The sequence below is a fragment of the Magnolia sinica genome, chromosome 12 (genome assembly GCF_029962835.1).
Source record: "Magnolia sinica isolate HGM2019 chromosome 12, MsV1, whole genome shotgun sequence".
Classification (NCBI taxonomy): Eukaryota; Viridiplantae; Streptophyta; class Magnoliopsida; order Magnoliales; family Magnoliaceae; genus Magnolia; species Magnolia sinica.
In genome coordinates this window covers 10,477,715-10,490,775 of record NC_080584.1, presented here as the reverse complement: position 1 = coordinate 10,490,775, position 13,061 = coordinate 10,477,715, and the positions used below count along the sequence as shown (strand labels likewise).

The 13,061-nt window shown below is 39.1% G+C and overlaps 1 protein-coding gene across 3 annotated transcripts in view; it reads right to left on the bottom strand.

The window, feature by feature from the left end:
* Nucleotides 1-11,733, bottom strand: part of LOC131220903 (probable LRR receptor-like serine/threonine-protein kinase At1g56140) — a 36,085-nt gene extending 24,352 nt beyond the window's left edge. Inside the window, exons 1-12 of one of the 3 annotated variants that reach the window (XM_058215817.1) lie at nt 11,595-11,733; nt 8,564-8,750; nt 6,157-6,228; nt 5,250-5,321; nt 4,603-4,674; nt 3,743-3,814; nt 2,498-2,569; nt 2,333-2,404; nt 1,750-1,821; nt 1,588-1,659; nt 1,414-1,485; nt 988-1,059 (exon numbers count right to left, since the gene is read on the bottom strand). In XM_058215817.1, the coding sequence (XP_058071800.1) occupies nt 988-1,059; nt 1,414-1,485; nt 1,588-1,659; nt 1,750-1,821; nt 2,333-2,404; nt 2,498-2,569; nt 3,743-3,814; nt 4,603-4,674; nt 5,250-5,321; nt 6,157-6,228; nt 8,564-8,750; nt 11,595-11,715 (1,028 nt within the window). In that variant the 5' untranslated portion in view covers nt 11,716-11,733. Of the gene's footprint in view, nt 1-987; nt 1,060-1,413; nt 1,486-1,587; nt 1,660-1,749; nt 1,822-2,332; nt 2,405-2,497; nt 2,570-3,742; nt 3,815-4,602; nt 4,675-5,249; nt 5,322-6,156; nt 6,229-8,563; nt 8,751-10,705; nt 10,876-11,594 lie in introns of those variants that run through there. The other 2 variants (XM_058215819.1, XM_058215818.1) reach the window with 2 other exon arrangements.
* Nucleotides 11,734-13,061: the final 1,328 nt, after the last annotated feature.

Below are 13,061 nucleotides of genomic sequence, written 5' to 3'. Positions count from 1 at the left end.
CACCACTCAGTTTTTTTACACCTATTATTTTCACTCACTTTCTTCCATCTCTCAATGCAAACATCCATAACCTTTGTTGGCCGGTCAAACTATCTCTTGGTAAGACCTTGCAATTTCTTAATATTAATCATTTTGTTTTCCAAAGTAGAAAGAAGGTTATATGGCCTGTGTATGATCCACTTTTGAAAGTTATTAAATGTTCATCTCTCTTTTTAAAGTATGTTCTTGCTAGAGCTAGACTTTATGCTGTAATGAAATCAAGGACAACATCCCCTATCTCATTTCTTCTCCCAAACCCATCTCTTCCATGTACGCTCTTATACCCTCCACATTCTTTTTCCCACATGACCATTTGAGTCTCCTACAAATATCCTATATCCGTTCGTAATTTCTTGCATTAGTCCACCCATATCCTCCTAGAATTGTCTCTTGATTCTATCCCTAATCCTAATTGTAGCGCCTATTTACTAATAACATTGATTATCTCCTCTCCTAACACAAATTTTATTAATAAAATCTTGTCAATTATTCTCTTAACATCTAAAATTTTATCTATCACCATCACTACCCCACTTCTATCAATCTGTGACTCATTTCCTATATACCAAACTTTTTATCCATCAACTTCTCTAATTTTGGCCCCTTTGCATTTAGTCTCCTAAACACAAGCTATGCTAACTCTTCTTGGTTTCAATGTATCTACCAGTCCCATACTCGTCAATGTTTCTATATTCTGTAGCAAGACAAATCCTATTCAAATGGACTAGCTTCTTTACCCATGCGCATCCAAAATGGTGTGGGAACCCTTGCCTACTTCCACATGAAGAATAGATTGGGTGTCATTAAAACGTCACAGTGGGCTACACACGTCTATTTGTACATCAAGCCTCATGTAGAAACATTTTTTTATTATTTGAACTCATGTTAAAAATCATATGCAAGGACCAACATGAAAATGACATGAATAAAAGGGTGTTTCGATCTTACAAGTAACTAAGAGAAGTTAAACTGAAGAGAGAACTTGGAATTTCACCGGTTAAATTATTGAAGCTCAAATCCCTGAAAATGTAAAACAAAGAAATAATTTAATAATAGAAAAACCAAAATACAAACTGACTAATGTGATAGCATTCGAAGCAAGCAGCTGACCACCTACTAGGGATATTAATGGACCTAGATAGCGTGTTGAGAGTTTTTGAGACCAACTGGACTTGGGTCTCATTTTTAGGCTGGTGGACTGGGCCTGGGCCTATTTCCATGACCAAAGAATAAATGGATTGGGCCTGCTCCCATGGTACACAGCTCTTTTTGTTCTGGCTCAGCCTCAGTCCATACCTAGGCCTGTTTTGATGGCTTTCATGGGTGGACCTGGGCTAATCACTAGAGCAAATATAGGAGATGTGAACAACTTACAGGTGCTGTAGTGATTGATACTCTCCAATGTCAGATGGAATTGTATCCGAAATCCTATTATTTCTCAAGACTCTGCACAAAAACACAGAATTCAATTGTATCAGAACAATAACAAGATCACGAACAACAGCAACAGCAGCAGCAACAAACAAAAACAAATATAAGTTCACTTACAAGATGGTTAAGTTCTTCATATTCTTAACAAATGCCAACGATGGGATCCCGTTCGTTATCTCACTAATTCGCCTATATGAGCATCAGATAGTCAATTAAACAACAATAATAAAAGAAAAAATGTAGATAAATTGGAGATGACAAAGCAATGCGAATACTCACAGATCAGTTAGGGATGTTAAATTAGAAAAACTCGATGGTATCGGACCTTTAAAAGCATTGCCTTGAATCCTCCTACATTAGCATTCATGAGTTAAAATTCTCTACAATTATCAAATGGCCAGTCGCAGGCCTGATTTTAGGCTCGGTTATCTCATGGTTCGAGATATTATCCAATATGCAGTTGACTCTGGCTCGGTATTAGTGAGAACAGAATGAGCCACTGGGTTGAGTCTCACTCCAAAACCTGACCGAGTAAGAACGAGTCAGGGCAAGTACCCATTACAGTCTCTGGGTAAGTTGCAGTCATGGCTGGCAGGGCTTGAGCCTTAATTTCAGGTCTGGCAAATAAAATGGCCGAGCCCAGACCTAGTCTGACATCTTATCTATTATGACTATTTGCAGTATAAAAAAAAGGGCCATGGCCAGGCCGAACTTTCGAGACTGTGTAATAGATTATAGATGGGCCAAGCCCTGTGGTAATGTTCAGGCCTGATATATAAGCGGTTTGATTGCATCCTTAAAACGGAGAATAGAAAAGATTAAATGGAGAGAGGAAGGAGCAAATCTCATTATATTAACTTACAGAGATCTAAGCTTAGTCCAATTCCCTATGAAGTCGGGTATCGAGCCATTGAACTCATTATCAGAGAGCCGCCTGAGATTATAACATGCTTACAGTGTAAAGAATTCAAATTTAAGATAATTTCATTGCTTAGAAGCAAATCAAAAGTGTGTGAGAGAGAGAGACACTGTCTGCAAGTTTACTAGTCTGGCAAATGTTGAAGGAATCGGACTGCTGATGCCAGCATTGTTCATGTAACTGTCCAAGTAAAAGAGTTTGTGAGTTCAACTGCAAGTTATATATTCTCATACATGCTCGATGGTTGGTGTAATAAGAAGAAAAAAAAAAGGCAGTAGCCCATAGCATACACTGGATCATTAGTGCATCGTGGACCAACCACTGTAAGGTTGGAACATGATTGTGATCAGTTGGTGGGGGCCACCTGTTGAAGTCATTAAATCCCTTGATATACATTGATACACCACACTCTGACAGCTTGAGCTTTTGGAGTAAATGGTTGGTACATGGTATCTAAGAGGAAGGTCCTATGTTTGAATCTTAAATATATTATTCTCCCACGGGGTCAGGAAAAATCAGGTCCAGCCCAAGGACCGGGAAATCAAGTCCGGCCAATTTATGGTGTGAGCATCCCTCCACCCTCGTTAGTATGTTCCGGTGTGGAGTTCCCACTCAGCACGTGCGAGGGGGTGTTGGAGTGATAAAGTCTCTTGATATACATTAATACACCATACTCTGACAGCTTAAGCTTTTAGAGTAAATGGTTGTTTGACACCACCCATAGTAATCTAGTTTTTGTAGCTGATTTTTTTTTTTTTTTTGCATGGTTCTTTTGCTACATTTCTAGTGATATTAAGAACGTTGAGAAATCAACTTTTAGTGTTTGATCACTTTGAAGATCTTGATCTGTCTGCAATCATTCTGCTGTACACCATTCCTTTTGGTTCATGATGCCCAGACATAGATGCATTGACACAGCAATCAAATATAATGGGTGGGCCATGGAAGTATCATGCTGTAAACTAGTAATGGGCCCATGCATAATGAAATAAAATAGCTTGTGTGGCCTCAATTGGTGGTGCCGCTAGAGCGAAACACCCATGTTGAATGACAATGTGACATACATCATAAAGATCAGATGATTACTACCCAGCTCCTAGCAGCCCTGGCCTAAAAGACAGGCTGGGCCACTCATTCGGTGGGCCATAGTGTACTGAACAGGTAGATGGAAAAAACTTGCTTCAGGCCTGGCCCACATAATAAATGGAACATTTTACACTGTGGCCCACATAATAAATGGAACTATCTGCTTTTCAGGCCTGGCCATCTGCAGTGGGTGGACAACCAGATGGATGGTTTGGATGTGTACTTGTGTAGATGGGCTGGGTATCAAAGATATGATTAATAACTTACAGTTGTTCCAGAGTTGATAAATTCCCCAACTCTGGAGGGAGTAACCCACTGAAACTATTGGAACTAATGCCCCTGCAACAGAATCCAAATCAAAATAATTCAAGCAAAATGATAAATTCATTGTCCAACTACTAGAAAAATGCCACGTGGACACTTGATGATTGATCAAGTACCCACCTGCAAGGGCATTTTATGGATATCAGGTTCGGGTTGGATCCATGTGATGGACCAGTTAAAATCAGGCTGGATCGGGTCGGGTCCAATTAGTTTTAATATTAGATTTATATTTTTAACACATGTTAATTATTCTAGTAAAAGAAATAAGGTTTCTGAGAGCCCTTTTACACACCATGCCTGTGTCAAAGTGGCACATGTGTCTGCAATCTAATCCATCCATTGGGATGGCTCAACCATGTAAATGCTCTTATTTGTCCCAAACGCAACTCGAAATCTAGATTCAAAGACCCGAGAGCTACCCGATGGGTACCCAAACCTGATAGGATCCTGGTCTGGATCTTCAAGAACTGGACCCTGACTGGAAAGGATCTCTGGACCAGGCATGACCTGAACCAAGTTAGCCCAAGCACAAGTACTATAGAATCCGACCTTTTGACAGCCATATCAGGACTAATGAGAAGTTGGTAGGTGCCATAGTGTCAGGTCCAGAGTAGTGGTCCATACATGACACTTTGTCTGATCAAGATTGGATGATTATAACAATAGCTTGCACCAAAAATTAGTGTCAGTGGTTCCACTAGATCATCGAACAATTCCTTACTCTAATCAGAGACAAAATTCATCTTAAATTAATTGAAAATTACATAATTTAATTATAAATTAAGGAATTAAAGATATCTTACAATGATTTAAGACTTCGAAGGTTTCCGAGTTCCTTTGGGATGCTTCCAGACAACGCATTGATACCAAAGGTCCTTAAAAAAAACACCCAAAAAAAAAAAAAAGATCAATGTAATTTTAATGCAATAGATCTCCAAATGAATGAATTAGAAATGAGTTTGCTTTGATAAGTATTGATTTGGGCCATATGTATTGTGTCACTCAATGGGCCCCACATGTTGAGATGGTTGGATTTTTGGGCCCCCTTTCTTGATGGGGCATGGCCTGATAAAGGGACTGTTATGGATGGATCAAAATTTGCAACTGACACTGTGATGCAAGACGATTAGCCACTTGCTCTAAAAGCTCGAACTGATAAACAGTGGCGAATCAATCCATTTATCTCATACCCAAGCCCCACATCGCAAGGGTTAGGACCTCAGTCAAGCCCCCCTCATGGGCCCCACTTCACATGGGTTCCGCCTCACATGAGCCACCTGCCTCACACGGGTGGGGCCCGCCTCACAGGGCCCCGAGTGTGCCACTGCATCCCACAGGCCACCCCACTCGAGCCCGGTGTGAAAATGCCCTGCATTAATGACCATCATCCACATCATAATCATGGCCAAACTAATTTTAATTACATGTTAGAAGTCGTTGCATAACTTACATGTATTCCATAGATGTTAAATTGCCGATAAATGAAGGCAAGGGACCAGTTAAATAATTTTGACCCAAATTCCTGCAAATATAGACCAAACATTGTACTTAGTGGTGGTAGACTAGAAGTATTCAAGCAGAAAGGATGGGCCACACATATCAAATGGTCCCAATTTCCCATTAGGAGGGACCCTACAGATTGGCTCACTTTCTGATAGCAGACCACCTGATGGGTGTTTCAGATTGCATGCCTTGCTTATTACATTGCATCTTTGAAACAATCGCCCAGATGCCTGAGCCCGTGAGCACAAGACCATATCATTTATTTTATGGGCACTGACCTGTAGAGTTTGACAGCTATTCCAAGGCCTGGCCCATAATGCCATTAATGGGTAAATGCCTGGCTCTGATTGGGCATCAACATTCATAATTGGTGAGAGATTGGTGGGCCCCAAAATGAAGATCACTTGTCTAGAACAGTAGGCCGATCCATGCAATAGGTGGGCCATATATGTACACTGGGTTAGACCATTGGCCATCTTTTGATTTCAATGGTGTATGCAACTCTCTAAGTAAAGCAGCCTGCCTAATTAGCAGATTGGCCGGATTTCCGGGCCACATGATCTTCATGATGGGGCCTACTGTTTACATGATATCCGACACAAATGACACACTTCGGCTGCATGTAGGCTGCAGGTGATGAGTTCTGTATTATTAAATTGAGCCTGTGCAGAGTCTGTTTATTTGTTGGGTATGAAGTAGACCCAAGTTTGCAGGCTCAAAAATTATATAGCCAAGCCCAGACCACAATAAGATGGTTCAGCTCAAATTGAAACTCTCATATGCTCAAACCACCCCCATGAGGAAAAAGGTGGTTTGGTCATGAACTAGTTGTCCTAAGGAGGAGAAATCCATACAGATTGGTGAGACGCGTCAGACTCCCAAGCGCTTCCGGGATTGGACCTCTTACATCCAAAGCGTAAACTCTCCTGAAGAGAAAAGAAAAGAAAATTGAAAAATAAAAAAGAATTTATCAGTGTTTTTAAACTAGGAACTTAGACTCAGCTCAGTCGACGAATGAGTCGAGACTCTGACGGAGGGATGAACGTGATGAGGATAACTACTCCGAATCCACGGAGCTTCTCTGGACTCCTCACAGAGACTTCTCGAATCCCCGAGGAAAGAAAGCAGAAAATAAAAATAAATTCTAAGAAATTCAAAATTGATTCATTGATGAATAAAAAATGAGTTCACAACCCTTTAAATAGGGGTACCAAGCAATGAGAAACAAAATTAGAATCAAACTACAACTCAAACTCCTAGAATCCACGACTTATTATAAATAGTAAACTTACTATTTATAGACAATCGTGATGTCTACTAGTGCGCAAGGTTTTCGGCCAAAAATAGTAAGTGTCCTATTTGGCTTCACCAAACCGTTCTCCTAATTATTCTAAGCTCTTTTCACGTTGGGCGCAACTCCCAAAGCCCGACGGATGAAGAGTTATAATCAAACTAAAACTTACTATTTATAGTAAAAACGAAATTAAAACAGGAAAACGACCGTCGATCCAGGGGTTTTTTGCAATTCTGGGCTGCGCAACCTGGCGTAGCGAGGTTGGTTGGCTTCAGTAGCTCGTTCTACCCCAAAATCATATATTTTACGTCAGATAATTCATTCCGGATTGCAAGATACGCCCGATTTAAACTTCGATGGTATGGATCACTTCTGTCGTCGACCGGGCCTTTTCTGATCCATCTTGGCCATGTAACTGTCCGCAACCCGCTCTACATCAGACTCAGACGAGTTGACCTAATGGCTCGGCCTAGTCCCATAAAATTTGACCTGGTCTAATTTATCTTTAGCAAAATCAAAACATGTGAGTGTCTTTTAAGTGTGTTGGATTGTAAGGCTCTTAAGATCAAACAACCCATTGCCAAATGCAAGGCTTCTTGGGGCTGTCAATGGAAAAGCCTTGGGTTGGCTTCGGCCAGGATTTTGAACTGTTCAGGCCAGGCTTATTCAAAATTTTAATGCTTCTAGTAATAAAAAATATTCGACTCAACAAACATATTGTGCACTATACCTAGTGTGATACTCGTAATTTGTGGTGAAACAATATCGATAGAGCAATAAGCATGTTTCTAGAATCTCGACTGTTGAATAGGTTGTACGTGAATTGGTCTACCATAATGCATCAGTGAAAGTAGGAGACGATACGATGGATGATGTACAGTCTATTACAATGATTAAAACTTAGTATGAAACAACAGTGCCTTATTCAAAATAACCAAGGTATTCAATAAGATGGTAACACTACTGTTTCCATACAGGCCACAACGGTTATTATGGCTATTTAAAACAAAAAACAAAAAAAATGTATTAGACCAATACGAGATTCCCTTTTTTCCATAATGCTTAACGTTTATGTAACTGTTTTTTAATACCTTGAAAATAACATCCCATAAGATGATCATGTGCTATTAAATAGATACTAGCTTTAAAAGATACAAAAAAATGAGATTTTGCTTCTTCATTATGTAGGAAAAATAACATATATATGCATTGAAATGATTGCAAGTTTGTTACATGCAATCGACTAAGATCTTGTCAAGTGACTTGAAAGAGTGTTACGAGTTTGACTAATAATGGATACAATCAGCTAAATTGTTTTTATCCATACAAAAATCGATATCTTGTATGGTGGTAGGTCCCACCTTGTCCTTAGATTTTATCTAATGGGCCCCATCCTCCATCCTCTAGAGCAAAAGTTGATTGTTGGATGAAGCTAACTGATTAGGACATCAAACCCTTCAAAGTTTATCAAAGACAAATGCGGCCAATGAATACATCTTCATGTCTTGAGGTCTAACCCAGCTCCTCAACAATGGCTCATGACGAAGGTTTAAAATCAGTGTATCAGGCATTGAATCGTTCACCACCTAAATGACATTGTTTTGCCCCATATCGGGTTCTTTCAGGCCAACCATATTGTTCATGGACATTACTAATATTTATCAAGTGATACAGATCGGTTTCGTAGAATACTTTAAACCTTACTCATGAAAGCATTAAATGGACCTTGATGCTAAAGTGGACCTCCCTACAAATTAATTAAGTCAGTCTTGGATAGGCCCATTTATTCATTGGGCCTGACATCACGCCCATTGATTCAATTGAACAGTTGGGCTGAGATGTGGCCCAAGAAACCACTCAGAGAATCCCAGCCAATAAACAAACCCAGTTACAGATCATGGGATAAGATAAGAGATGGGACTAAGAAGCAAAATCATAGAATGGATGGGGTGTGTTAGAATACATACAGTGCTGTTATGTGGCAGGTGGCCCCGTTGTCGAACGTGCACAGGCATTTAATTGCAGGGTTCATGTCCTGATCGTCGATGATCTTAGAATCATCAATGGCAACCCCGCTGCATGGTTCACCACTTATGTTCCACGTAGGCAAGGCGGACAGGCCCCATTGCCGAAAGATGGAGTTTAGAGCGGCCACTGCACCATCCAAAGGAAATGTGTCAAGAGTCAACAGTATGGATCGTGTTGGCATGCATGAACGGTCATGATTCAGCTATGTAAGATGATCACAGTCCACTTCCCCTGCCTGAGTTAGAAACACAGTTAGGTGGTCCCCACAATCTCCCTACTAAATTTCAATAGGCAAAGCTCCCATGTTGGATCAGTTAGGATCCTGAAGCCAGGCCAACAGTTGAAATATTCCAATCAAAGAGATCTATGTTTCCCCATCCAAGGTGTGGCCCATAATATAAATGGTTTGGATCATTTAGAGAAAGGCTAAAATCCCTATTGCAATGCCTCGGGATTTATCCTAGCAAACCTCTCTTATGAAAATCATTATACTAAATGGTCTGGGCCAGACTGATCAAGTGAGCTCAGCAGGTTGACTGCCCTAATAGATTTCCTAAAAGTCAACATCTCTTTAAATTCAACGTTTGGTATCAATAGCAATGGCTCCAATCTTACTTATATAAAATATGTAATATATGGTGAGAAAACATATATATATATATATATATATATATATATATATATATATATATTTGTTTTCTCACCATTGTGTGTGTGTGTGATCCAGCCATTCATCTGGCTAGGCCCACCAGATATATGCCATCTTCCAAAATTCTCACCCACCAACAACCCTAGCCATCCCATTGCATTACTTGTGATGATTGCAAATGAATGGTCAAAGGTAAAGTTACCAAATGACCTCAAAAATCATCTGATCAGATGGATGGGATTGTCTAATCTGCATAAATTTCTGAATATCAACGTGTGGCCATCAGATGAACAGTCTGGATCTCGTTTGCAACCCCACGTGTGTGATATCTGATTCACTAGTACGAAGTAACAAAGAAAAAATGTCCCTAAGAATTCTTCACAGAAAAGGGCGCGGATTTGGCGAGACCCGGGTAACATCTTGGTGGTTGAGGATCTGACCGTAGGGCCCACCTCGATGTATGTATTTTATATCCACGCCGTTCACCCGTTTTTAGAGATCATTTTAAGTTAATAAGCCAAAAACAAAGAAGATATAACTCTCAGGTGTACCACACCACAAGAAACAATGGTTATTGAGAGCCAATGATTAAAACCTTTCTAGGGTCCACTGTAATGTTTATTTTCCATCCAACCTGTTGATAAGGTCACACAGACCTGGATGAATGGAAAACACATATATAATCTTGATCCATAACCTTTTTGGCCCTCAAGAAGTTTTTAATGGTTGGAATTCAATCCCTACTGTGGTCCACATGAACTCTTTTTCTGATTCATTTTTGGGACTAAACTCTAAAATGATAAAGGAAAAACAGATGGACGGTGTGGATAAGAAAAAAATACATCTATGTAGGCCCCACACTCAGGGCCTCACCCAATCCGCGACGCACAGAAAAATGATTTTTTCCCAAAACGAAAAATCACAGTAGAAGTAACCTTGGACGCTGCAACAGTCACTTATATTATAGTAATATAAAATTACTATACTCTACCAATCCGTTGTACGGCGCATGCATACAATCGTTGGTGTATATGCTATTCCTCGCCCATTGATACACCGAATTCTTGGGTGTATATGCTATTTACCAACTTCAGAGTTCTGATCAAGTAATAAAGGCAAACAGTGACTATGCATACATCCCCGAATACCAAGCATGTGGTGGACCCCATTCATCACCGCGCAACAATGATCAGAGACATAAAAAGTAGATACACCGAAAATCCAGCATATATTCTTTGGAAAAAGTTCTCTTAAATCGATGAAAGTGAATCCCTCTTTCTCTCTCTCTCAACGACCATTCCAAACTCCCCAGATGATTTTCCTATCTTTTTTTCAGAACAAAATAAAAAAAAAAACACTACATATCTCACAAGGGTTTCACTTGTTTGGCAAGAAAAAAAAAAAATTTAAAGACCCCAAAAAATGGGCATACTTGCATGCATGCATCACTGACCAACCATGACCAGAGGTGATACAAAAGCATATACACCGAAAATTCAGTATATACTCTTTGCACCCAATTCTCTTTTTGTTGGTGAAGATGAGGCTCTCTCTCTCTCTCTCTCATTGACTATTCCAAATCCCCCAACCCGATAATTCTCTCTTTTGAGAACAAAAACCCAAAAAATAGCTTAAAATCTCACATGGGTTCTATTATTTTGCAAGAAAGCCAACCAAAACTTTAATCACAAAGGCAAAAATAAAAATAAATAATAAATAATAAATAATAAAACTGGTACTTTTAATGTAGAGAAATGCTCCGGTGCTCCTAGTTGCATTTATCCATTTACACAGTTCAATCAATCAATCTGAACTGTCTATCAAGCCTATAACATAATTCATGGATCACCATGCAAAAATCACACTGACCAAATGCTCTAATCCATAATTGTTTTGGCCTTATTTTACCTAGCGTTCCTTTTTCCAACCTATGGATGGGATGACCACGATTCCCTAAAAAACTGATTCTTTGGAATGATAAGCAATCCATGATGTGTCCTAACAAATAGATGGATCAGATTGTCGATTGGACCTATTTTAGTGTAAGAAATCTTGACCGTCCATATTAAAATCCGTTGATCAATGGTTTAAACTTGTTGGATTCGTGTGATTTTTTCATGATAGGCCATAAAACATAGGTTGGATGTAATGAACAATTCAGATCAATGAATTGGACTGAATTGGGCTGTCCAAGTGGAGTAATCCCACTAGGAGCTCCACATGTAAACAAAATTCCGATTTCCCGATAAGGGAAGTATTTGCAACTGCATGCAGGTCCCATATAGCACGTACATAAAGATACAGACACGTGTTGAACATACCTTCAGATGGATCTGTAGTAGCAGTTTGAGCTGTGGACGTCTCAATCAAATAAAAGAGATGTATCCACCCGAAGCAGATGAGAAGTAATATATAAGATGGAGATTTTGGTATCGACTTCATCTTTCCATGGGAAGCTCTTTCTTCATGGGATGGTAGAGAGGAAATGGACCCAAATGTATTTTATGGCTTTTCATTTTAGTTTATGGAGAGAGAGGAAATAGACCCATACATCATGTGGGCCCTACCATGGTGTATGCATTTTCTCGGAGCCTTCCATCCATTTTTCTAAGGTAGATCCAAAGCTCCCGTGGACCCCACCACAGGAAAAAGTGGTGATTTAATTTCCACTATTAAAAACCTCTCGGAGCCATTAAGAGGCCATTTGGATCTTAAGTTGCTTAAGATAAGGCACTTATTCTGTTGATAGTTTTCCTTAGTCTTTATCGATTGAGAAAATAAGTATGTTTGGTAAACAATATATTTATCAAATTTTCCTCTCTTTCGTCATCTCTCAACCTCTATTGTCTTCAACTTATGAAAAGTAGACAAGTAAAATTTTTTTAAAAAAAGTAAAAATAAAAATAAAAAAATAAGTGATTATGTACTAAAAGGTAAATATAAAATAAAAAAAAATTAAGTGATTATGTACTTCTAAATTTTTTTTAAAATAAAGTTACTTATAACTAATTATAAACCAAACTTACTTCTTCGAGTAAATCACTTATCTACTGTCATGAGTAGAAAAGGCAACTTATTTGGTAGCATCCATAAATGGGCCCTAAAAGTTTTGGATGAAACTGATATTTGTGTTTTCCGTTCATCCAAACTTGTTTGATCTAATCAACAGGTTGGATGGCAAATAATTATTACTATAGGTCCTAAGAATTTTTATTAGTGAGCGTTCAATCACTACTATTTTCTTGTGGCATGGTCCAATTGAGACATGGATCAGCCTAATTTTTAGGATCTTATGCTAAAAAAAATTATCCAAAATATATGGATAGAATGCATAAAACATAAACGTCATGTTGGGGCCAATATTGCACTGTATAGTAGCCAACTAGCAGCACGCCCACCTCAATGTATGTGTTGTATATCTAGGTTGTCCATCTGATTTTTCGAGCTCTTTTTAAAATATAGTCCAAAAAATTAAGCAAATTGAAATCTAAGTAGACCACACCATAGGAAGCAGTGGAAAATAGCTTATACCCAAAGAAGATGCAATTCATAGCCATTTGCAGGTGATTTAAAGCAATGAAATAATTTTCAACGACTTGCATTCAAGTAAAAAATCAAAGGATAGTATCACTATAGAAGAGTGATTATGGCACGGCCGGTAGCTTATCTATATATAGTTGTGGCCTGAAGATGGATGACTCAAATCATTGGACCATATCAGAATGGTATACCATAGGAGATTAGGTGAGACCCCAGATCCACCAAGGTGGGTGGGACCACTGTCTGTG